Here is a 27,398-nt window from a genome sequence, read left to right on the forward strand (position 1 = left end):
CATTCATTATAAAAATGGCGCGAACGAAAGTTTTGCGGTCGACCGTAGTTTCTCTGTTCAACGCCGGAAAAAAACCAATGGAGATTTTTAATGAAATCAAATGCTTAGGAGCAAGCCGCAACTTTGTGTATTATACCCTAAAGAAATATAAGGAGACCTCTACTATCGAAGATCGTGCAAGATGTGGCCGCCCGCGCTCCGTCAGGACTCCCACTAATATTAAACTTATTAGAGAGCGAATTCGGCGAAATCCTTGTCGCAGTCAAAAGAAGCTGGCTCTCCAGAACAAAATATCGCGCATATCCGTGAATAAATCAGAAATAAGAAAAGATCAGCGTATGCCCTTGGTCCATTATGTTGAAGTGGATACGAGAGAGAGTCTGCACGGAATAAATAGCTGGTTAAAAGCAGGACATTAAGGGCATTTAATAAAAAAAAATAAAACACGAGAAACTAAAAGAAACTTAAGTATATTTAGTTACGATTTAAATAAAGAGAATACAAGTACTACATAATGTATAAATTAATATTTTTAAGTTTAAATCATTGCATGCTCTGGCGACACGTTTCCAATTTTCAATATATTTTCAAGTAGGTCTGTTTATGGATGAAAAAAAAACGTTGCCTATTCGAGCCAAGCACTTTTAAAAATAATGCCACACTTTACTTAGTAAAATAAAGTTTTGGACAGACTAAACCAAAACTAAATTATACTAAAACTAAAATAAAATTAAGACTATCAGCCAGAATCTAGAACCAAATTTTTTTTTTTTTATATCAATTATCATTCTGTGACAAAATATTATTTTTATGACATATTTCATAACACGTGAGTTTTGCAAAACTATGGTATAAAGTTATATAATTATAGTTATTATATTATATCGCCGTAAATAGGAGTAGGTACAATACAATATAATCAACATTTTATACAATTTATTGCATATTAAAGAACAATAATAATAATGATCACGGGATGACTGATGAGATTGGAGCGTAGAAAATTAAGGATCTACCTACTCCACTCCAATCTCATCAGTCATCCCGTGATCATGGCACTTGCAACAGTTTCGAAATATTGGGAGTCTCATATTCCTATTTTAAACGCGATAAGAACCCGTTATTATGTGCTAGTACATTTTCATACTTTTGTTTTTCGCGCGCGTCTTTGAACTTGGCCTAAATCTTCTCAAAGACATCATTTTATCTGACGATGCGAATTCTAGCAGATACAAACTAAATTTGATAGTTATAAAAATAAAGAGACATGATAGTTTTACAAATATCGAACTAAATTAAATTCGGAGCCAATGTTTATTCTAGGCACGGATACAACAAATATAGTAAAACACTGAACTTATAAACTAGACACATATAAGCCACTGTTTTGTACTGAAACCTATACTATAAATAAATTGGCCCTGATTCCTGCAAACACCCAATTTTATTTTAGGTTATATCTGTCATTTTCTTACTCGCCGAAAGGGAAAGGGACTGATTGACAGCTAAATTTTAGAATGAATGAACAATATGGGCGAATCAAATAGGAATCTAGCTGATTTAGCACGTTTGACGTGTGCTGTCAACTTAATTGAGTCGTATACTAGGTTCAAGATAAATTATGAAAATCGGATTACTGAATAAAGACAGATCTAAAACTAACGAAAAACATTTTCTTTTTTCTATTTAACTTCTTTATGAATTTTAATTAAGAAAAACGTGACAATAAGTCTGACATTTTATTGTTTTTCTGTGACGTCACTACAAATTCCATAGCAATTTTGTGTTTTGAACTTTATTAAAAAGTAACTGATTTGACTAGTTGGAAGCTTATTCTGTGGAGTTATTGGTCAATATAAAATTTTGAGAGGTTTGTTTCAATTTCTGCGTGTGTTCCATGAATTTTAAGCCTATCGATTACCCGGCCCTTTCCTTTTCGACAGATAAAATGCAACGTATAACTAAAAAATATAATGGAAGGCGTGAACTGGAATTAGTACCAATATTATACTTAAAAGGCAATTAATTGGTATTATATTTATACCTAAAGCAATTTTCCTCAAAGTAAAGCTCACAGCATATCATCATCTCATAGTGAAAGCCACATAGGCACCTTTTTGACAAATCAAATACTGGGGGGTTAAAATAGCCACTAACTACTTGGCCGGACAAATGGGGAGCGCTGAAGGCTCTCACCCGGTACAGCGTTTAACACAACAGGCCTGAGGGTGCCCAGTTGGTGATAATGCCACAGTTACTGCCCTAATTATATCGAGGGCGTCGAGCAATAGCCGTACGTATGTCTATCCATGTATATAACATTCGCTGTGTGTCTATTGTCAAATGCGTCGATACAGTTCGTGCCGCGGGGACTTGATTGCATCGAGCGTGTCTATTGTGAGGTTTTGTTAACAAAAATCACATCCAAATGGGTGAATATCAAAATGTGCCAAGTTTGGTGGCGAACTTTCATATTATGTTTTCGTGAAAAATTGGGTTCCGACATGAAAAAGGATAGTTCTAGCTACGAGGTAACTTGTTCCTCGTTCCCCACCAAACTTGGCACATTTTTATATTCACCCAAATGCATTTTTTCAAAAGAGCACTCACCTGGTTTTCTCTATGAGGCAACAATATGTAAGTAATTATGTGATTTCTTATACTATTGGCACTATTGGGTACAAAACACCTATTGTGAGAAATACATTACATTACAACGAGAAACATGTAAAAATACACTAAATTAAATACATATCGCAGTAAATATAAATTATTTATTTTATTGTATTGTTTTATTACTTTCGCAAATATATTTGTATAATGTTATTTTTGATTATGTCAATATTAATATAACTATTTAGAATCACACTTTACTATTGCTTTTTATTATATATATTATTAATTGGTAAGTTATTATTATTTATTTATTTTATTTTCTTCGGGTAAATTATTAATATAATTTTAATATAGAGTAAGTTTAGTAATTTTTTTCACCAAAACAAATTCTTTACTTTCAATAAATGTTCTATGATGAATGAAGGTAGCATCAATTTAAAAAAATGTTATTTTAAATATCATGAAACATGAAGAAAAAGTTTAGTTTAATACTAATTTATGTATTCGAAGTTTTAGCATTTATACAGGTTGTTAGTCACACCGGAACGAAATCTTTCGAGGATTATTCAGACCATGATTCTGGGTTAATATCAAGTTGAATTGACTACGAATCATGGTCTGTCGGAAAATTCATGAAAATTTTTGTTTTTTTTTTTTAAATTATTATCGGTATCATAATTATTTTTGCGACGGAAAATTCCACTTGATATCAACTCAGGAGCATGGTCTGAATCATCCCTCAAAGTTTTCGTTACGTCGTCACTAACACCCTGCATATTATGTTTTAATAAGGAAATGACGGATAATTAATTATTTATAGTAAAAGTAGTCATATTAAAAAAGGACAATACATACGCAATAACTTGAATAAAATGTCGATCTTCTTTCGCTTTCTTTGGCTCGTGAGTTCGATGACCGCTCTCACCAACCTACCCTGCTAGGCCTATCAGCGTCGCCCCCCTCTGTTGTAGCTGCCTCGTCCCCTTCTGTCGCGGTCGTCATGTTCATTCTGGTAGCCGTGACCTTGGTAACCTTGGCCTTGGTGGAAGTTCTGACCTTGGTGGTAGTTCTGACCTTGGCCTTGCGTTTGGTAGGATTTGTAGCCTCCTGAAAATTTACAATTGGGTTATTTTTTTAAATATAATACTTCATAAATTACACATACATTAGTGCTAATTCCTGCAGACGCCATCTAATTTTATTTTAAGTTATACCTGTCATTTTCTTATCCACTGAAAAAGAAAGAGATAGGTTATTGACGGGTATAAAGTTTATAGAACATACGTCAATTTTAAGCAGAAATCTAAAACAACCGCTAAACATTTTACATCGGCCAATAACCCGACAGAATTAAGTTGACAGCACACGTCGAACGGGTTGCATACCAGCGAGATACTTTGTGATTCGCCCGGGTTATTCATTCATTTACTCATTCTTCCTAAAATTTACGACTGTCAATCATCCGTCTCTTTCCTTTTCGGCGAATAAGAAGATGACAGGTATAACTTAAAGTCGAATTAGGAGGTGTTTGCAGGAATTGGGGCCATTGGTCTACGAACACCGCTAAACCTAAACCGGTGTCTTGATGCCTTCTTCGGCATAGGTCACGCGATTTGAAGGTCTCGCGTTCGATTCCCACGACGGGATCACTTTGTGACCTCTAGTGTGATAGAGACATCGTGGGTTAATCTCCCGATTATTCGCAAGTAAGATGATCCATGCTTCGGAAGGTACGTTATGCGTTCTTATTATAACATAACATAAACAGCCTATATACATCCCACTGCTGGGCACAAGCCTCAATCAACCGGAGGGGATATGGAGCATACTCCACCACGCTGCTCCAATGCGGGTTGGTGGAGGTGTTTTACGGCTAATAGCCGTGACCAACGGCTTAATGTGCCCTCCGAAGCACGGAATCATCTTACTTTTTCGGACTATCAGGTGATTCAAGCCTGAAAAGTCCTAACCAAACAAAGGACAGTCTCACAAAGTGATTCCGACAATGTCCCCATCGGGAATCGAACCCGGACCTCCAGATCGTGAGCCTAACGCTCTAACTACACTAGACCACCGAGGCTCATTATAAAACAAAGTAAAATATCTCACCTTGGTCGTAACTACCCATACTGTCATAACCCCCTTGGTAGCCACCGTAACCGCCTTGGTTTTGGTTGTAACCACCGTGGTTCTGGTTGTAACCACCCTGGTTGTAGCCGCCGGGTGGTACCTCGTACGTTTGGTAGTTGCGGTTTTGGTTGTAACCACCTGGACCGGATTGGACCCTGTAGGAACCAAAGTTGTGAATTAATGAACACTAGACGTTGCGACAAAAATACTTTTCCTAAAATGAAAATTTATCATCATCTCCGTACATTATCCCGTTTTTCACAGGATCCGCTTACCTAACCTGAAGATTTGACAGGTCCTGTTTTTTACAGAACTGCCTGTCTGACCTTCCAACCCCCGAAGGGAAAACCAGACCAATACAGGTTAGGCCACATACCTCCGGAAATGCATTTCTCAGGAATGTGGGTTTCCTCGCGATGTTTCCCTTCATTGTAGAGCACGTAATAATCATTTATGATTCAAACATGAAAACAAATTCGGCAATCATTGGTTTTAGGCCTGTGCTGGATTCGAACCTGCGACCTCAAAGAGAGAGGCAAGCGTTTTGCTAACTGCCCAGTTGTAGTTATTTTTTATTTTTGGGAGCCGGAAATTTGCATTGAAATTTATACAAATTAAAGATTTTTTTTTAATGGGTTTATGAACTTTCCGCTCCCCACCGCAGCTGAACTAGCCCCCCTCGGTCTTACTTTAGTCTTCAATCGTATGAGCGTCAGACGTGACAGACAAAGATGCGCGTGTACGGTCACGAGCATTAATATGTATTCACTTTGGTACCATGTCACATTAACTTTTTTGACAAATTGAACTGTAAGTCTCACTAAATGTCAAATGTGTTAGTGCGACAGAGTCCTAAAGTGGGTACATTATATTGCTCATGACTGTGCTATAAAGTCAAAGTGTAGTATCTGCGTAAAACGAGGTGTTTTGTATGAAGTGTGCTGTTAGGTAAGCGGGTGGTGAAAAACGGGAAAGATTTCTCATTTGACCCACCTGCCCTGGTCACCAGATCCCTGGTTATACCCTCCCTGGACTCGCCCACCTCGTCCTCGGCCGCGGTCCCCCCCGCGGCCCATGTTGTGGCCACCGCCCATGTTGTGCCCGCCGCCCATGTTGTGCCCGCCGCCCATGTTGTGCCCGCCGCCCATGTTGTGCCCGCCGCCCATGTTGTGCCCGCCGCCTATGTTGGGCCCATTCCCCCCCGCGCCGGGTCCGCCGCCGCCCATGTTGGGCGGACCACCCCTACCGCCTCGCACATTGCCGCGTCCGCCGCCTCCGCCACCACCCTAAGATAATCATTCTATTATTAATCTCCTTCAGAAAAAATATGAACATTTCATAAAAAAAACTATCAAACGAAATAATAGTCCGTGATTGAACATAGATAATTGATATCACGTGATTTCCAAAATTTGAGTTTATTTAGATTTAAAGTAAAAGTTTCATACAACATTTCAACCCCTTTTTTAACCCCTTGGGGATTGTATTTCGTAAAATCTCGTCTTAGTGAACACTTACGTCCTAAAAGGAACCCCCATGCAAAACTAGACTCCTAGCACCTGAGTCAGTGACCATTCGCTTTTATATATATACCTATAGATGTATCGTATAAAAAGCATATATAATTACTCGTGGTGCGCTTCGCTGCTGCCAACTGGGCATCTCAGGGGGCGGTGGCTGTTGCTCGTTGGGGCGGCCTCCTCTGTCAGGCACCTGCCACAACAAATATTATTACCTAATGTAGCACTGTGGTCTTCTGGTTAACCAGCTTTCTTCTCAAACGGAGCGCGCCGATTCGTAGAGAAGAATACATACATACATAAACTCACGCCCGTAATCCCTAATGGGGTGGGCAGAGCCACAAGTAATCAAAGACAACTTGCAGCCACTGTTGATACGATATGGTAAGCTGGATATCGACGGGGAAGAAGCAAATACTCCTATCTTACATTTTTAGGCAAATCGACTTTTTGATGTAGTTCGTTGCGAAATTTAATTTTACGTTGGCTGGCAAGATCTCCGTTGTATATTTCCTACTTTTAGGGTGATTTTCGATGAATAGAAATAGCTCTTAAAATAAAGATTTTATATGTTGCAATATTTTTTATAAAAATATCTCCTTTCTACAGAAATAAATAACTCCTATCTCATGTTTTAATCGATAATAGCTCCTATCTTCAGAATCAAGCATGAGTCTTTTTGTTTAATGGAAGATGATGGAGGTCGATGGATGATGATGGGCAATGGGCATGGCACGAAATGTGTCTTTGTTTCAAAAATAAGAGATGATGGACCCAAGATCTACTTTTTGGGGTGATTCGATCACTGACACTTTTCAATATTAAATTATTTTTTTCCTAAGCGTGTAGCTCGAAAACGGGCGAAATATCAAAAAAATATTATATTAACAAATTTGTAGACAATTTAATGTTCTTTAAATTAATATAAAGTTTTTTCTCTAGGACGCATCGTTTTTGAGATATCAGCGAAAAACTCAAAATTGGTATCTTTGACCTACACCCATTCCGCAACACAAAACATTTTTTTAAAGACAGTTATTAATAAAAATTGTTTGACAAGTTAATTATTTGATATTGGATAACTGGGTTATTTATTTTATAATTATCTTTTTGTCAAAAAAATTCCCACAGTTTTAATTTTGGAGAGGAATTTAGAATAAAAAGTGAGAAGTAAATCGAACGACCAATACCATACAAAAATATCGATATTTTATATTTTTGTATGGTTTGGTAAACATTAAGTTACGGAAATGACACCATGTAAACGTGGGAATTTTTACTATGTTAACTCCATAAATAAGGACACATTCAGGAATGTGTTCCGGAACACATTCCTGAAGAAAAATCATAGGATTCCTCCCACATACTCTACAACCCCTTTATTGACCGGGCTATTGATAATGATTTTAATAAGTACCTACTTGTTGATCTCAGTTGATTATTGACTTAATAAATATATAATTCGTACTATATTCATATTTTTTTTTAAATGCCAATTAAAAAACGAAGGTGCCTACTTTATCATGATCAATAAATAATTTGTTAAACCTTGTTTAAGATCAAAGTTTATTTTCATTAAAAATGCTAAGCGTAGCACTTTCTTTAAAAAAGCTGTCGTTTCAGTATTTTTTTAAAAAATACGATTATTTGTTATTATATTGCATGCCTTATAATAGTTTAGAGTTAAATATTTACTAGTTAAATGTTGCGGCATTGCTTTATAATATCTCCTAACTTGAACATAATTTGAAATTCATTCAAAGCAATACATCCTATCTTACAAAATCATGTATAATTTACGTTAGTTTTATAGTTATTGTTTTTTTTAATTATTAATAGGTTTTTGAAGCTACAGTGAATAGTTTACAAAGAGAAATAAGTCAAACAATAGGAATTTGAAGGATTAATTGCAAGTGGAAAAACCGTCTAACGTCAAAACTTTCGACCCAACACAGAAACCAATAGGCTCTAACTTACATTAACTTTAATTCCTCTATATATACAAAATTAATATTAGTTTAAAAAAATGTCTCTTGAAATAACAAAACTACCTTCAGAACATGACGTCGCGCTATAATTATTAACAAAAAAGTTATTCAGTTTTTTCCTCCTCCTGTAAAGTTAGGTCTGTGTAAGATAGGAGTATTTGCTTCTTCCCCGTCGATATGATAAACCTTATGGTGATAAGGATGATAAACCTTATGATTATCGCCCATAATATTAGTCCATCATGTTAGAGAAGAATAGAGAGATAAAAACTTGATTGATTGATATAAGATGATTCCATGCTTCAGAAGGAAGCCCAAACTTCTCCACCAACCCGCAGTATAGCAGCGTGGTGGACTACGCTCCAAATCCCCTCCGGTTGATTGAGGGGAGGCCTGTGCCCAGCAGTGGGACATGTATAGGATGTTTATGTATGTATGATAGATATAGTGCAGTCAGCTTATGTTATATAATAATAAAAAAAAAAAACTTACGCTGCCCATGATGACTTTGTTAACTTTAGTCTGGGTAAACTTGCGAACACTGGCGCTGGAAGTCTTCTCAACCTGCAGCAATGAGGTCCTTGCCGCTAGGAAGTCTGACAGCCTTACATCAGGCTTGGCTTTGAGTTGTTCGCGCTTAGGTCGATACGAAGATTGTATTTCATCCTTCATTGTTTTGAGGCGGTCTGACCACTAGAAAACAAAAAACATAGCATGAATCCGTGATAGCCCAGTTGGTAGAACGCTTGCCTCTCACTTTGAGGTCGCAAGTTCGAATCCAGGCCTAAACCAATGAAAGTCGAATTATATTCGAATTCATGTGTGGGTCACAAATGAAGTGAAGAAAACATCGTGAGGAAACCCACATTCCAGAGAAATGCATTTTCGGAGGTAAGTGAAATTCATGAAAATTTTAGTGATCTTTTAAATTACCTCCACTAACCCACAGTGGAGCAGCATGGTGGAGTATGCTCCATACCCCCTCCGCTTGATTGAGGGGAGGCCTGTGCCCAGCAATGGGACGTATATATGCTATTTATGTTATGTTAAAATTATTTTCATAGCTTTACTACGGAAAATTCCATTTGATATCAACTCAGAATCATGGTAACAAGAAAAAACTAGTAATAAACATACCTCAAAACTCTGTATTGTACACTCAAGTCGAGTGATAAGCGTCTCTCTTCTAAGTCTATATTCTTCGAACATCTCTGAGAATGTCGTCTCCAGTTGCTTCCATTCCTTCTCCGATAATGCCTTGTTGTATAACGGTTTGCCTACAAGCTGTTCACCTGCAAAACGGTCAACAGAGAAAAGGTCTTCATTAGCCATTGCCAGACTTCTTTTTTGACGTGACTTATTGTATAATTGCTACAGATGACATTAACTACTTGGCCGGACAAATGGGGAGCGCTGAAGGCTCTGTCCCGGTACAACGTTTAAGACAACAGGCCTGAGGGTACCCAGTTGGGCGCGAACCTCGGCTCAGGGCGTCGTCTGAGAGGAAGCATATTTAATAGGATTAATCGACCCTAGTGGGTCGATAGCGATAAGCGCTGAATGAGGGAGTTCGTCGACCACGCCGGCGGGGTCGGTATCGGGTTTCTGAATTGCCATAGACTAAAGAATAGTACTATGTATAGAACGAAATCTTCGCCCGTACCATAGAGTTTCTAGGCTACATTCCTCAAAAATGTTTTTGTCATTTATGTGGTAAATAAATAAATAAATAAATTTTGGTGCTAATTCCTGCAGACGCCATCTAATTTTATATTAGGTTATACCCGTCATTTTCTTATCCGCCGAAACGGAAAGGGACGGATGATTGTCAACAAGTTAATTTTAAAACGAATGAATAATCCGGGCGAATAAAATAGGCATCTCGCTGATATGTAATTCCTTTGACGTGCTGTCTACTTAACTCTGTCCGCTTATTGGCCGATGTAAGTTTTTTAGACGGTTGTTCTAGATTTCTGCTTAAAATTGACGTGTATTCCATAAATTTTACGCCTGTCGATTACCCGTCCCTTTCTTTCTCAACAGATAAGAAAATATCAGGTATAACTTAAAATGAAAATAGATGGCTTCTGCAGGAATTAGCAACATTAAGTGATGTTTATAAAAACTTCTTTCGTAAGTAGCACTACCTACCTAAGTAAGTAACGGCGGTTAAATTAGGTGTTGTAATTGGCAGCCCTCAGACGTCACACACACAGTTGCACGTGTTGATAATGTAAATGTGTAGTGTCTGTGTAAAACGAGGTTGTTCGTATAAAGTGTCAGGCAGGATGTCATACAATGTGCTTTAACCAATAGTTTACTAACTTTTTGTCACTTTGGTTAGCTTAAATTGATGACGTAACGATTGATGATGACGATAGATTATATTGTGGCGGACCCAACTAGTTGGCCAGCTAGTTCCGCCCACATGTAACAGATGGCGCCACATTCAATAATGCAGGTTTGAAACGCGATATCGAAATTTAGACAGCGAGACGCATATAAATTATACAACATCCAGCATGACACTATTCACACTACTAACTTGTGGCTAGCGGGGTACTATGCTCTGTTCGGTACCCTGAAACATATGCTGTGGTGGCAGCACATCTTCGCCGCCAAAATATTTTTATTGAAAAAGTAATTAAAGATCATATTATGTATTTACTGCAGATAAAGTTATCTGATATCAGATAATAGAAAAAAAGAAAAAAGCATAATTATTTCTATGATAATCAATGTATATGTGTGGTTAATGATGTGGATATTGGTGCTAATTCCAATACACACCATCTAATTTTATTTTAAGTTACACCTGTCAGTTTCTTATCCACCAAAAAAATATTTAAAGATATGATTACATTGTCTTACCTTCTTTCTGAATGGTGTCCTTCAATTTAGTTTCTAACTTAGAGAATAACATTTCGGCGGTAATGTTCGGGGGTGGCTTGTTAAACTTGAGAGCTATGAGTATATCTTTGAGATCCTTAGCTGTAGGAGATTCATGCTGTAAAAAGGATACAATATATGAACACATATTCTTCTTCTATCGTGTCGTGTGAGTTGTGAGGTGGATTACCAACCCCATCAACCCTAGTGTCAGGGTTAGTATCAAGCCGCCAAAGGCCCTGACATGACTCATGTAATGATTACTTGTGCCTTCAGAAGCACAGATCATCTTACTTTCGGACAATCAGGTTATCAGCCTGTAATGTCCTGATCAAACTAGGGATCACAAAGTGATTTTTGTGATATGTCTCCACCGGGATTCGACCTCCGGGTCGTGAGCCCAACGCTCAACCACTGGACCACAGAGGCTGATGAACCCATCAGAATGGTTCACTTATTGCTCACCAATTCACATAGAACAGGTAAAATGTTACAAAACTGTTTTTTGCATGACTTTACCTGTTGAAATTCACATTTTGTTTTTAATATTTTAATTTCCCTACTTTTGTGAAGGAAAATTCCACTTGATATTAACTCAGAATTATGAGCCAAATTATTCCCCTATTTGTTACAATGTCACTTACACCATATACAAGTACTTTCAGATAGCCATACAGGCATGTTCAGCTGTTAGTGACACAGTAAGGAAAACAGTGGGTGATGGTGCAGACCACTCTACTCCTATCGTGTGGGTTGTGAGGTGGAGTACCAACCTCATCAACCATACATCCATTATTCTGAGTTGATATCAAGCGGAATGGAATGGATGTCAGAAAATTCATGAAAGTTTTAGTGTCTCTTTAAATTATTTTCAGTTCCATACTTTTGCGACTGAAAATTTCACATGATATCAATTCAGAATCATCCCTCGAAGTTTTTCTTACGGTGTCACTACCATCCTGTATATTCATAGTGGAATGAAAGGTTGGAATAGTGGATCATACCACAACAATCTCCATTCCACCTGACTTCTCCTTCGGGCAATCCACATTGACCATACGAGCAGCCATCAGTTCTGAGATCAGATAGTCAAGCAGCAGCACACGGTCCTCTTTTGTCTGCAGTCGGGATGACATGTGCCCTGAGTAGAAATATTTGTTATTAGCTTTGTTAGATTACAATTTAAAATAAGAATTTTCGTGAGTTTTCCCTAAGTCCAGATAAGTGCTAAGTTTTAAAAACTTTTACATACATACATAAACTCGTGCCTATTAACCACTGCTGTAAGCAGAGACTAAGGAATTCCATTTGCTTCAGTCCTGACACACTTTTCTTATATCCTTCAAATTCATCAATTGTTTCATATACATGCATGTCGGTTCAGAGTAGATAAAAAGCTCTTTAATTGTTTTAATTTTTCTTGGCAGCATCCATAATGTCTTGCAATTATTTCTTTTTTTTATAAATTAATAATAAAATAAAAAAAATTTTCTTTTTTAATCTAATTTTTAACGAGGCCTTGAACACCCTGAGTTATCATGCCAGCCTCATAGGTGCTTTTGTGTACCTATCCCTTAGGCAAAGGGTGGGATTGGAAACCAGATAATATAAACTAAAAACTTTGCATGATAGTGGCTCTGCCAACCAGTAATTGACTTCTCCATTGACAATTATGTATATTAAATTAAAAAATGAAAAGTAATAATTGTGCCTAATAGTTACATGGTTGTATCTAGAAAATGTTTTTTTTGATGATCATAAATGAAAGCAACTAAGATTAACCTACTTAATTACGAATCACTAGAAACTATGCTATTAAATGCTTTTCCAAACAACCTACCTGTAACCAACTTCTTATACGGACACCCGAGTTCTTTCAGAAAAGAACTGAGTTCTAACAGGAAAGAACTCGACTCGTCAGGATCATTCATCATATTCACGGTCTCCTCTAGTCGGCATAATGTCTTCAACTCTTCGGCTAGTATGTGTACCAGCTTAGTATACTCAAGGGACTTGGGGCCCCCATCCAGAGCCTTTGAGAAGGCTGTATCATCGGTCAAAGGGCCTTCATAGCTGGAATATCAAAACAGCAGATTAACATTGATAATTATAATCACAAAACCGGCTAATTTCGTACAATATGTCAGCTCGATTCTAACCTAACTTGTTACCAGGTTTTTTACCCAAAACTAAAAGATAATATAAATAAACTTTGTATTTGAAACATCAGTCAATTACTACATATTCTGCAATTGGTTTTTTTTGTATGTTTAGTACAGGAATTTCACAATAATTATGATCGAATCGGACTCCCAACAATATACGTACGAAGAACTTACCCCAAGACTGCGTTAGGAGAAGAGAAGGATTGCACACGAGTTCTGAGTTTGTCTCAAAATTTTTGTGTTAATTGTGTATTATTCTCCCCTTTGTATTGTTTAATCGTATTTGTTCTGTCCATTGGTGTTGGGTAAGTGTTTTGTGCTTATTTAATGCCAGGTATCGTCGACGATGTCGTCGATTCCACCTAAACCACCGGACCCATGTGCTCGCGTGCAGGATAGTGACTGTTCTGGCCAGGAAGTAGAGATGGCTGATATGCCGCCCCCAAGCCGTAAACGCCGAGACGATTTAGATACTAATATTGATATCCCCAAAAAAACTAAAAATTCCCCATCTGACTCACTGCAAAACATTTGGGTTCATGAAAACTTCGCCGACTCGAAAAAATACACTGATAATGACGACGGTCCCTTCATTGTCCATGTATCTCGCCAGGAAACTCACCCCAAAGCAGGTACCACCATTAGCCCAATCCAATTTGGCAAGTTATTAACTCATGCAAAAGTTACTGATGTTGCACGAAATGGAGTTAAGTTGGCGGGTCGCAACCGCATTTCCATTGAGTTCTTGTCCCCAGAGGCGGCAAATAACTTCCTAACAAACCCCTTGTTAGAGTCAAGTAGATTCTCTGCCATTATACCTACTTATAATATCACAAGGATGGGAATCATCCGTGGTGTTCCAACAGACTGGAGTTTATCTGAGTTTGTGGACAACGTTGAACTCCCAGATGGCTGTGGCCACATTTGTAAAGTCCGTAGACTAAACCGGAAAGTCTCAAAAGATGGTGTTAATGAATGGATCCCTACAGGCACTGTTGTTGTTACATTTACGGGTCAAACACTCCCCCAAAAAATTTTCTGTTTTTATACTTCACTTCCAGTGGAAGTGTACGAGCTACCCACCATTCAATGCCACAATTGTTGTCGATTTGGACACATTGCCAATGCCTGTCGCTCCAATAAACCTAGGTGCTTCCGATGCGCCCAACCTCACGCTGGGAACAACTGTTCCGTTCCAGAGGCAAATGCTACTTGTTTACTTTGTTTAGGTAGACACTTTGCCACAAGTAAATCTTGCCCAGAGCTTGGCCGTCAAAAAGTAATTAAAATTACTATGGCTCAAGAGAACATCTCCTTTCCAGAGGCCTCAGCTAAGGTGCCACCGGTTCGCCGTGCGTATGCTGACGTGGCAAAAACTTTGTTTGCTCCAGTAGCTCCTCCACAATCCCCTCCATCTCCCCATAGATTTATATCATACTCACAGCCTCACAGCCAATCAAGTTATCGGAAAACAGTTTTTACTCCGGTAGTGCGCCCAAGAGCTCCCTCGAGTCCGGGATATGACCGTGTAGCCCATCAGGCCTTAATTTCAGATAGAGATCCACCAGCCCCTAATAATGGGGTTTGTTTAAATAACTCTCCTACTCCGAGAGGAGATAATCTGTTGGACCTTTTAGTGTCAATGCTCGTCAATATATTGAATAGATATAGTGATTTTTCACCACCGTCCCACGTTGCCAATTTGTTAGGAGACTTGTCAAACGTTATTAACAAAATTCAAAATTATTCAGTGGAACGCTCAGAGTCTACGTCCTAAGAAACATGAAGCCTTACTCATGATTAATTCTCACGATCCAGGAGTCTTTGCTATCTCGGAGACTTGGTTTATACCGGGATCCTATTTTAGGCTACCGGGCTTCTCCTGTCTCCGGGATGACAGAGCTGATGGATATGCTGGTGTTGCATTGTTTATTAAGTCTACATTTACGTACTCCCGTATTCCTCTTCCAACTATAACAGGTATCAATGCCATTGCTGCCAAAATCCAAAATGTAACCATTATTTGCATCTATATCCCTAATCCCAGCGTAATTTCAATTTCGGACATTGAGTCAATTTTCTCCCACGTCTCTGGACCTGTTATTATTGTAGGGGATTTTAACATGTCACATTTAATATGGGGTGGTCCTGATTATGACTCCATCGGCTGTGATCTGGTCGACTTGATGGACTCCAGGAATCTTTGCCTCCTTAACGATGGCTCTCCAACGAGATATACTGCTCCGGACCGCAGAGTCAGCGCTGTTGACCTATCTATGTGCTCACCGGATATTAGATCTATGATCTCTTGGCAAATCCTACAAGAGAAATTTGGAAGCGATCACTACGTTATCGTTATTTCGTTTGACCAACCATCCCCTTCCCTCAGGTCTTTCGAACCCTTATTAAAATATCGTCTGTCTCGCGCAAATTGGGATAATTATTCTATTGAGGCTGATGCCAATTCTCATTTTGTCCCTCTCATCAACAATTCCAACGTTGAGGAAGGCTATAACCTTTTTGTTGAAGGCATTTGTAAAGCTGCAAATAATAACATCCCAATTAAAAAGTCTAAGATTGGTAGTAAAGTGTCTCCCCCTTGGTGGGATGCTCATTGTTCTGATATGTACAAACGCCGTAAAGAGGCAGAAATTAACTACTGCCTTACGATGACCATAGAGAACTATCTGCTTTTAAAAAAAATTTCAGCAACTGCCAAACGTTATTTCAAAAAAAAGAAACGGTCCTCATGGGTCCGATTCTGCCAGTCTCTTTCCCCCCGGACTCCTCCCTCCTTGTTATGGAGATCCATAAAACGTTTTAGGGGTTCTTTTTCTGGTCGTAGTTGCGACTCGAATGATTATTCAAAATGGATACATGAATTCACAAACAACCTGGCTCCTTTCTCGGCTGCTAACCGTGACTGCTTATCTTCGCCATACCCTTCTGCTTTTCCTCATCACTCACTCAATGATCCATTTTCTATGGTAGAGCTCCTATCATCCCTTCAATCCCTTAGGGACTCATCGCCTGGTATAGATGGTATCCCATATTCCTTTCTTAAAAAATCTGGCCAATTTACAAAATCTTTATTCCTTTCAATAGTTAACAAATTTTTTGAAACAGCTTTTGTTCCAGAGTCTTGGAAAAACCAGATAATTATCCCAATTTTAAAACCAGGGAAAAACCCTTCGAAATGTTCTTCCTACAGACCTATTGCTCTTTCGTCAACCCTTTGCAAGACCATGGAACATATGTTAAAAAGAAGGTTGGAGTGGTTTGTTGAAAGTAAGAATATTTTAGCTAAAACTCAGTATGGGTTCCGTAAAGGTTTGAGCACCACTGATAGTATAGCTATTCTAACCACAGACATTAGAATTGCCCTCTCCAACAACCAGTTCTTAGTGGGAGTATTCCTCGATATCTCCGCTGCCTATGACAATGTCCTGCTTCCGGTTCTCAGGCAGAAACTGCTCAATCTGAGTATCCCTGTGAGGTTAGCATATTTCGTATGTAACTTGTTGATGGAGAGATCAATACAGGTTCGCGTCCAAGGTTCCCTTCTGGAACCAAGGCGTGTATGGAGAGGTTTACCGCAGGGTTCTGTTCTTAGTCCCCTGCTTTACAGCCTTTATACTTACGACCTAGAACTATGTGTTAATTCTTTTTGCAGTGTCCTCCAGTATGCTGACGATCTAGTCTTATATGTTTCGTCTGACTCGTTAGAAGAGGCAACTACCAAACTTAACCAAGCTCTCTTATACCTCGAAGATTGGCTGTCAGATCATGGCCTGTCCCTGTCCGTAGGGAAGAGTTCCGCGGTTGTATTTACTAGAAAAAGATCTTTCCCGGACGTTGACATATCCTTTGCGGGCGAACAAATTCCTGTCCGCCAAGGTGTAAAATTTTTGGGGATATATTTGGACAAAACTATGTCAGGCAAAGACCATCTAAATTATATCGTAGACAAATGCGAAAAAAACATTAATATATTACGCTCCCTATCAGGTGTATGGTGGGGTTCTCACCCCTACTCTCAAAAACTAGTCTATAATGCTATTGTCCGTTCAATTTTTGATTATGGGTCTCTTGTTTTGGAGCCTTGCAATAAAACCGCGTTAAGAACTTTAGATAAAGTCCAATATCAGTGCCTGAGGATTATTCTGGGTGCAATGAAAAGTTCTCCCACAAATGCCCTTCAAGTAGAAGCCTTAGATCCCCCTCTAGACACTCGTAGATCTTATCTCGCTGACAGATATTTTTCTAAAATTATTCAGTATAACAATCACCCTTTATTACCAAAGCTAGAACTTCTCTCATCTATTATCCCACGCAACCATTATTGGTCCAATAAAGAACATCCATGTCTTATTAAGAGTCTCCAAAAATTTAAGGCCCTTGAGTATAAATGCTTTCAAACAAATATAAACCCTCTTTTCTTGACTTCATTTGATTCTCTCCTTTTTAAACCGAATATCATGCTCAGTTTTGGAATATTAAAGGACTCACCTGGTGCAAATGCTATCTTTGATGACAAAATTAATAGTGCATATAATGATTGGTTGCATCTTTATACAGACGCTTCAAAGGCAGATGATGGACGGGTTGGTGCCGCTGTCTGGGCACCAAAGTACTCAACCCTTTTAAGTTTCAAATGTCCTCCAATATGTACCGTGTTCACAGGCGAAGCTGTTGCTCTATTAGAAGCTGTTAAATTTATACGTGCCCATAACTTCCAAAAAACTATTATCTTTTCAGATTCTTTGAGCTGCCTTTATGCAATCGACTCAAACCAATTTACCTCCATTTCTAAATCACCTTTAATCTTACAAGTTAGAGAAATCTTATATGATTGCCACATTAATAACATTGAAGTAGTCATTGCCTGGATACCAAGCCATACGGGAATCAGAGGTAATGAAGTAGTTGATTCATTTGCTAGGGAAGCAATAACGTCCGGATGTGCCGATCATTATCAGTTTTACGCGCTTGATCTCGCGTGTATGGCGAAAGTAGACTTAAATAAAGCTTGGCAAAAAAGTTGGGATCGTTCCAAGCAAGTAAAGGGGCGGTACTATGGAGATATCCAACCTGAAATTCCCTCAAAACCATGGTTTTTCCGTTATCGCTCGGCGGACAAACAAACCACATCGGTTATATGCCGGCTCCGTATCGGCCACGCGTGCACCCCACTAAATTTATTTAAACTGAAGATACGAAATTCTCCCATGTGTGACTGCGGAACTGAAGAAGGCTCCACAGATCACATTTTCTTCAACTGCCCCTTACAACCTATCTCTTTGTATGATATCCTGCCATCGAAAATTCCCAGGCCCATCAATATGAAATCCCTGCTTTTATACATTAACACGCCTTTCATTAGACTATTTTGTAAATATATTCATAGATGTGATATTAAATTATAATTATCTGTTATACTGACCAATTATTAAATTACTGTTATTAAGTGTGCATTTGTGACGTTTTGTTTTGTCTGTCTGTGTGCTTAATACCGTGTTTTCCTATTTCAGGTAATACAATACTTATCCCTGGAATTGACTTTGGATAAATTTATCAGACATTCTCTATGGACAAGTGTCTTTTCTATACTTGACTCTGGCAGTAATGGTTGTCTTCTATACGACGACCGGTTGCCATTAACCATAAAGTTGAAGTTGAACTTACCCCAAATCAATAAGTGAGTCTAGAACGTCGTTTTCCATTTTAAATACAAGCAGACTTTATGCACAACGATTATGATAAATAATATTTAGTACGAGAAAGTGATAAAAATCCCAGAATTCTGCACTCGAAATCCACTTTTCCAATATCTGACAACTTTTTTTTAGCTGTCAATCAAAACGCAATAGTTACGCAACGCGATTTGTATTCAATATTTACCGGTTTATCGGTTTTGTCAGTATTAGTTACTCAGTAATTATCTTTTTTACTATTAATAAAACTGTAAAAATATTTTATAAATTAATTCTAGTCCTAATAATTTTATCGTTATTTTGTATTAGATAACAAGCATTTTTATTATTTAACCGGCACTATTGCCATCTGGTGGCATACTGATGCTTTATTAGTACAGAAAATGAAATATAGGTGGCGTTATACCTAAAATTACAGATTTTATTCAAAATTAAAAGTACGTAAATAATAATATAATATATAATATTATCAATAAATGAATACAATAGTTGAATAAAACAAGAATCCTTTCTCCTTTAGCTCGTTTAAACAAAGTAGCCTTTTGTAAAAGTCACAGGAATCAATCATTCTAATGTGCACAGGGTCCGTAACAGATTAAAAACAACCAAACGCCACCTTGGTATGACCCATCTGTTACCTAATAGGTCTCCCAATGCACTACTGAGCCCAGGCCTTAGGTAGACCCTTAATTTAAATAGCTAACTAGGTAGAGGGGGTACAGAGCGTACTTCACCACGCTGCTGCTTAATTGCGGGCTGGTAGGTACCTACGAACAAACAGCACACAACAACAACAGCAACAACAGGTTGTTGGCAAGAACACCAATTCTTAAAGTGAAGATTCCTTTCACGCTTAAACCGTTGAACCGATTTCGATGAAATTTCGTACCTATGGAAACAGTTTGATACCTAGCAAATTACTAGGGAACTTAGAGTAGTTTTAATACCAGTAAGTAGGTACCGCGCGCGATAAGTATTTCCGAACTCACGCAGACAAAGTCGCGGGCTGAAAGGTAGTTTTCGATAAACACGAACTAAAAACGAATAATAGTTTGTTTATGGTAATCTTGGGTTGTCCTCTAACGTATGCAATCGTAAACAAAACTTGTTATTGCTTATTTATGTAAATAAATTTAATGTTACTTCTCGAACAAGACAGAGACAAAAATACCTCGCTTTATCGACTTAAAAACACGAAACACGAGTAGAAGATGAAATAATTCTTTTTAGTGAAACTGTGATGAAAATAATTATAACAGGCAATTAAATTAATCAATTCGTTCAGCATATTCAAACCGAACATGTATCCAAAGCTGTAAAATAATGATACTTATATAGTAGGGATAAAAAAGTTATAAAAAAGTGACTTCCTGCTGTTTAACTATATACCAAAAAGATGGTTTTATTATTGCTCCACAAAATAAATTTATAAAATAAATGAAATACATTTTAATAATTTATCTTCGTGCTAAACAAAGCAAGTATAAAAGTTTTATATAGGTACTTATCTAAGTATATCTACGTATTTTTTTACACGAGACTTAATGTAGGTAAACCTTGTCAGTTACTTTTTGAACAATCAGGTGATCAGCCTGTAATGTCCTAACCAAACTAGGGATCATAAAGTGATTTTTATGATTTGTCCCCACCGGGATACGAACCCGGGCCCTCCGGTTCCTGAGCACAACGCTCCACTGGTCCACGGAGGTTGTTACGTCACTGCAATTGCACATTAAAGGAAATTCCATCTTACTTTACGGTTTTTAATATTTATTCCGCGATGATATCATAGGAAAAGAGTATAAAAAGGATCGGTGTTAATCATGGCAAAGCAAACAGTTTGTAGGTGTGTGTATGTGTTTCTACCTACCTTACATCATTTATATATACAATCCGCTTGAGAACCTCTCCTATGCATATTTTAGGGTTCCGTAGGACATTTCCGAGATGTCTAAGGGTGTAACAAAGGAGAAAGATTCTAATAAGGGCAAGTTAAAATTGCGGTTCGCTTATTTCTATTCTTAAGGTCCCGGGTTCGAATCCCGGTGGAGACATATCACAAAAAAACACTCTGTGATCTCTAGTTTGGTTGGGACATTGCGGGCTGGTCACCCGCTTGTCCGAAAGTAAGATGATCCGTGCTTCGGAGGGCACGTTAAGCAGTCAATTTCGGCTACTGAGTATTTACTTAAGTAAGTATGTAAGTAGTGGTTATATGAGCCATGTCAGGGGCCTACGGCGGCTAAATAAAAACCCTGACATCATGGGGGTTAAAATGGCCACATCGAAGCAATTCATCTAAGAAAGCAATATTGCAATTTGACATTTGCGCATATTAAAGAAAGTGCGCAAGGCAAACAAATGTCAAATAACAATGTTGCTTTCTTAGATGAATAGCTTCGATGTGACCATTTTAGCCCCTCAGATATACACAAGAGAAGAATGGAAACTCACAAAGAAAAAAATAAATCGAAAAAATTTACTCGTCGCATCCGAGTCTGATTTTTTCAATTTAGTTTTGTCTTTGTAATATTAATCTCATCATACCTTAGTAAGTGCCTACTAACTACTTTCAATCTTTAACTTTGTAACAAAAAATACCACTGTTAATCAGGCAGGGCCCTTAGGCAAAACATTCCCTTCGTGCATGGCCTAATTTTTGCTTTCTTACAAGGGATTAGAGTAGAATTATGTGGACAATTGTACTTTATAATGTAACTATACATTGTATTTTGTGTGTATGTGTGTGTTTGGTACCTGCGCTTGCGGCTCTCGAAGCGTATACAGGTGTGGGTGTGAGTCACTGCAGTTGTACCACTAATGTTTTTATTATGTTAAAAAAGTAAGTACAAATTTTCATCGCATTAATATTTTAAAAATATGTAATATTATTACTAACATAATACTTCTATATTGTGGAGTCTGAAAACTTTTTTAGGCAAATGCTAGAGACAATAAATAATTAGTGTAAGAAAAGGCAAAACAACTTTTGAAAATATAGTACTTACTTGTCTTGTGTTCATTCTATTATCACGCACATCTATTGCATGTTATGCTTATCAGATGGACAGAGCGTGTTTTAGGTAATACCATCAAAACTCCCACGGATAAGACAGGTAAATAAAATACAACGTGTTATTTAACCCGGCAGGGTCTCGCCGCGCGCAGGTACACAGTATCGCTGTCCAAACAAGTTTTTCCACACACGTTCTCCGTCCCACAATCAAAGCCTATTGAAACCAAAACGGCTGAACTCCATCCGCGCGCGCGCCACAGTCAACCGCGCTGGCTGACGCGGCGCACGTCTCTGTCGCGCCATTTTGAAAAAAAAAGTTATTTACCAAAAACGTCATCGCATTCCAAATTCAACATTCAAATACCGCGGAATGTGATCGGTGTCGTGACGTTTTAAATGTGCCATAAATAGTGATGTTACAATAAAAAGTTTTGTTTTTTGTAAATAATAAAAATGGGTGTTTTATTGCTGTTTTTTGTGACCGTTCTGGTGGAATGTGTTGTGGGGCAAGAGGCTGCGGAGTGTTTCGGGGCTGGCAGCGTGGCGGGAGCCGCGATAGGTGCTTTCATTGCCGCACTCCTGTTGGTCGCAGCCGCTTATTACCTCAGGAAATTGTATTGGAAATCGCGGAAAGGTACGTGGCCGGTTATTACCTTATTATTTTTGTTTTTTATTTGTAACGCCCGAGGCATTCGGATGAGACTTGACTCGACCCACGTATATTAAGCCTGAACTTGAATTTCGAAAGTGCCATTGACCTATCGTGTGGCTAATTTAAATAAATTATTAAGTAAAAAGTTTCGAAATGTTGTAATATTAGTATGACGTTGACTAAGTATTATCAATACCAATGTGTTATTTAGGTACCTACCTAAAAACTATGCATAATTGTACCTATATACCTATCTACTTTATAACTACCTACTGAGTATTATGAAGTAGGCTTTATTATAAATATTACAGCTAGTTACTACCTAGCTTTACAAAAGTTACTTAAAAAATGTCTATAATTTTATTACCTAAATAGGTATGTATATATCTATATTAGTTAGCCAAATGACGTCAATTTAACTGATGATTGACACTTAATTTGGAGATGATTAATAGTGTTTTACCTGTTTACTTTTAATTTTATCTGATGATTCAATAAATTACCGATACCAATGTGGGGAAACCCACATTCCCGAGAAATGCATTTTTGGTATGTGACCTAACCTGTATTGGACTGATTTTCTCTTCACGGGTTGGAAGGTCAGACAGGCAGTCGCTTCTGTAAAAAACTGAACTTTCCAAATCTTCAGGTTAGGTAAGCGGACCCTATGAGAAACAAGATAATGCTAGGGGGATGATGATGATCCAATAAATTACCAGTAAATTAATTAACATACAATCAAATAACAGACTAATACGATATCCTATGCCTATGTGCCTAACTACTTTTTGTACGAAGTCCTAATAAGGAAATTAAATTCCTGAAATAAAGACTAAGGTATTGAGGTACCTATTTACATACTTACCTACCTTATAATTATTATTTTTTTCTGTTACTTTGGTCGGTATTAGGTAAGTAATGAAAACATTTTTATTGTATCCTTTACATTGATTGGTACCTAATCGATAATTTTTAGAGCCTGCCATAAAACCTACGTTGTTATTTACAATAATATTAGTTACATTACAACACACGAAAAATACGTTTCTGGAATTGTAAATAAAAGTTAACTTACCTCAAGCATGAAACAAGAGAAGTATGTCAGTCTCTGCTTGCGCCGGTTGGAAATAGCGAGCTTATATTTCTATAAAATATATTGTTCATAGAACATACTTCATAAATAGGACATACTATAACCAAACATGATTGTAACTACAATTATCTGTTCAATTAAGTAACAAAATTTATTAATCTATTCAAAATTTACAACCATTTAATTCATAGTAATCAGCTATAAAATCGCACGGAAAGCGTTTCTAATGCAAACCGGCCCTGTTCTTTGAATATTGTTTAAACTACATACATAAACTCACGTCCGTTATCCCTGATAGGGTGGGCACTACCGCAAATAAATAGAAGAAGCATCCACAGAACTGGCAGCCACTTTTGATACGACGCAAGATGGTTATGATGCAACTCCGGTTCACGTTGACAGACGTCGTCAGTTCAGTACTTTAAATATTCAAATTAAAAAATATATTTATTCAGCAGGTAACATAGTTACACTTTGAATCGTCATTTTTTAGATAACGAACGTCTCATCCGCCTGAAACAACTACAGCTTCCAACAACCTGCATAGCCAGGGAAAAGAAGCTGCAAGAAACACCTCGACACCGGCCTTAGACGTTCTTTAAAAAAACATAAAATATTGTTATACTTAGTAAATTGGCTACTTAATATCAGTTCTCAGACAGTTAATCCCATGCATTCAAATCTTCTTTTATAATCACTAACCTACATATTTGTCCGGTCCAGTAGTCAATGCCATCTAAGGCAAATCTAGAATAAGTCAGGTTAAAAAAAACAAAGTTTCAAGTAAGCATCGACCAACAAATCACCGTGTCCCGTAGCTAATGAATGCGACTATAAACTATAATTAATAACACGCTACACTCAGTACACCTGTCGCAAATAGTAGGACTAAGATTATACAGTATAGAATACTGCAATAAATATTCTATAGAGACTTACATAAATTACCTTGGCACTTGGTATATTTAGAAATAATAATAAAATACATTTTATACAGATTAGACACAGCCATACATTAATTACAATCATTAGAAACACATATTAAAATCAATCAAATTAACCACAATAATATTTTTTTAAGTATTGTAAACATACGCTTACTCTCAGTCACTCACTATCACTAATGACAGAGTTACTTATGTTAATTGTCAGAAATTGAACAAGATACAGTCATCCAACTCATTATCTTTGGAATAATTTCACTCGTTTTTAAGCAGGTATTTAAATCCTCCTCTTTTGTGTGCCCGGGTTATTTATTCATTCACTCATTCATTTTTAAATTAACAGTTGTCAATCATGCGTCCCTTTTCGGCAGATAAGAAAATGTAACAAAAAAAAATTAAAATAAAATTATGAGGTGTCTACAGGAATCGGGCCCATTATTTGACTAATTCGATCTGATAGAAAATCGTTACACTCCGCTTTAATTTTCTTGGATTTATTTCGAAACTAGGTCTAAATAATTAAAATAGTTGTCTTAACCCTTTCACGGACAGAAATCATGGATCATTGATGGTTGATAATAGGTAATATCGAGGGTTAAAATGCAAACGGGTTTAAGCGACATTTTGGGCGAAATTAACTTATATAATTCTTGGGATCGGAAGGTCATTAGACGTTCTGTCCTTGAAAGTGTTAATTAGACAGTCTTGATCATAATATGACTTTTCCGCACTAACTTTGTCAAAGGAATCACCTTCTATCGAAAGAACTGTACTAAATCGTTACCTAGAAAACGTCCATCTTGATGGTAGATAATAAAATGATGACGTCATAATCCTTCTTAAACAACAGTATAGCTTAAAATACAGTACAGCTTAAAATACAGTACCTACAGCTTAAAATACAGTATATTCATTAACCATGGGTACATTACTAAGCTGTGTTTTAGTCCCACACTATGCATGACACTTAGGTATCTCTATGTCCGATGAACATTCCCAAGCAAGTACAAAGATTACATCGTACTGGAAAAAATATTACTTATATGGTATAACTTGCATAAATTACACACATACTAGATGTTTGTCACGTAAGTTAGGTACCTACTTTATTTAGACTTATACTTACTTAAGACTTGTTTATATTTATTTACGTACTTACATTATGAATACAAAGTATCATTGCGACTAGCTTATTCTACAGAAAAGATGTAACTTTTGACAGGTTTGGTATACAACTGAGATCAAAGATCAAATTAAATTGAACTTCGTAAGTCATTTTTTTTATATTGTATTTTTAACTGTAAACTTCACCTTTGATTAGGTTTTCTTTGTTAATAACGTTGAATAAATCAATGGGAGATTTTCTTTTTTAGAATTAATAAATAAAAATAGTTCTCAATAACTCGTTAGATGGCGCTTTACCAACTACGTTACTGGGTCATTGCTAAGATGCTACGAACAAATAAAAGATTGTTTTCTTTTTCCAAGTTATTTGTTTATTTTCAGAACATAATTATAGTGACATGTAGGTTTAGTTTTATGTTTTAAAAATTTCATCGAATAAAAACAGAAATAATTAACGTTTCGTTCCTTGCAGTAACCTATCAAGTTCAACGCCATCTATCCAGCAGCTACGAAAATAAAAAGAAAATCCCTTATTTCATGATTATTTAGATATAGGTACCTATCTTAGTTATCAATCGAAGCTGTGAATCTGCAGAGTTATTCGTCAACTCGTCCCATATGCCTACGGCCCATTTGGGACGAGTTGAAGAAAACAGAAAAAAATGTCATTTTTATTGTGCAACTCGTCCCATTTATTTTCTGTGTGGAACTTTAAACCTTATCAACGTTGAGTACTGTCAGCAAGACAAGTGTTAATATAAAATGTATTCCTTTAAACTGTTGTCTTCTTAAGATTTTTTTATCAACATTGTTTTGATTATATTAATATTATAAAATTTAAAGATTTAAAGATTTTCTGCGAAAATAGTTCATTGTTTCATTTTTGACTTTATGTATAATTGTTGATTATTATTACTTTGTGTGTTTAAATGGTGTAAACTCTGTGATGAAAATCTTTTTTAACTGTTTATTGCTTTATAATTATTACTTTTGTAATTTTTTATTATTATGTTCATTCAGTGACAAATCGGTATGATTAAATAATTTGTAACAAACACATAGTTGTTTATTATTTCTATCCTTACATTTTTGCTTCTGATTGTACATTTTATCATGTCGATACTAACGTGGGCCGAGTTGCAGAATGAAATTTTTGTTTATTTTGATTTTCTGCAACTCGTCCCAAATGGGCCGTAGGCATATGGGACGAGTTGACGAATAACTCGTTACAGATTAGGCCTACTGATATTTAAACTATGATAAGTCACAAACAATTCCTCTTAGTTCATCTTCATCATTAAATTATATATAATAATAGTCAGGTGACTTTTACGACATGATAATGCTGGACGTGTTTTTTTTACTTCTAGTCCAGTAAATAAGCCGAAAGAAAAGTGAAGCTTGCTAATTGGCTAAACCATGTTCTACGCTTGAATCAATCCAATAGCTTACCGTTTTTAAACTTTTTTCCTTTTAGCAGACCGTTATGGCTGTCTATTCAACATTTCTCATAGCTCGTAGATATTACAGGCCGTTTATTTTTTTG

General features: G+C 37.0%; 2 protein-coding genes across 2 annotated transcripts in view; one reads left to right on the plus strand and one right to left on the minus strand.

Moving 5' to 3' along the window:
* Nucleotides 1-454: 454 nt before the first annotated feature.
* Nucleotides 455-19,138, minus strand: LOC126378098 (protein FAM98A). Its single transcript, XM_050026264.1, has 10 exons — nt 18,994-19,138; nt 12,984-13,216; nt 12,148-12,284; nt 11,126-11,261; nt 9,392-9,546; nt 8,747-8,947; nt 6,376-6,459; nt 5,740-6,032; nt 4,726-4,901; nt 455-3,723 (listed from the first exon to the last, which is right to left on the minus strand). The coding sequence occupies exons 1-10, from the start codon at nt 19,029-19,031 to the stop codon at nt 3,563-3,565; spliced, it is 1,614 nt and encodes a 537-aa protein (XP_049882221.1). The 5' UTR covers nt 19,032-19,138; the 3' UTR covers nt 455-3,562.
* A 3,133-nt stretch (nt 19,139-22,271) lies between these two features.
* The window catches only part of LOC126378024 (uncharacterized), a 78,343-nt gene continuing 73,216 nt past the window's right edge, over nt 22,272-27,398 (plus strand). The window contains exon 1 of the mRNA XM_050026084.1: nt 22,272-22,672. Coding sequence (XP_049882041.1) covers nt 22,492-22,672 — 181 coding nt within the window. The 5' untranslated portion in view covers nt 22,272-22,491. The remainder of the gene's footprint in view (nt 22,673-27,398) is intronic.

This window comes from Pectinophora gossypiella, chromosome 25 (assembly GCF_024362695.1).
Source record: "Pectinophora gossypiella chromosome 25, ilPecGoss1.1, whole genome shotgun sequence".
NCBI lineage: Eukaryota > Metazoa > Arthropoda > Insecta > Lepidoptera > Gelechiidae > Pectinophora > Pectinophora gossypiella.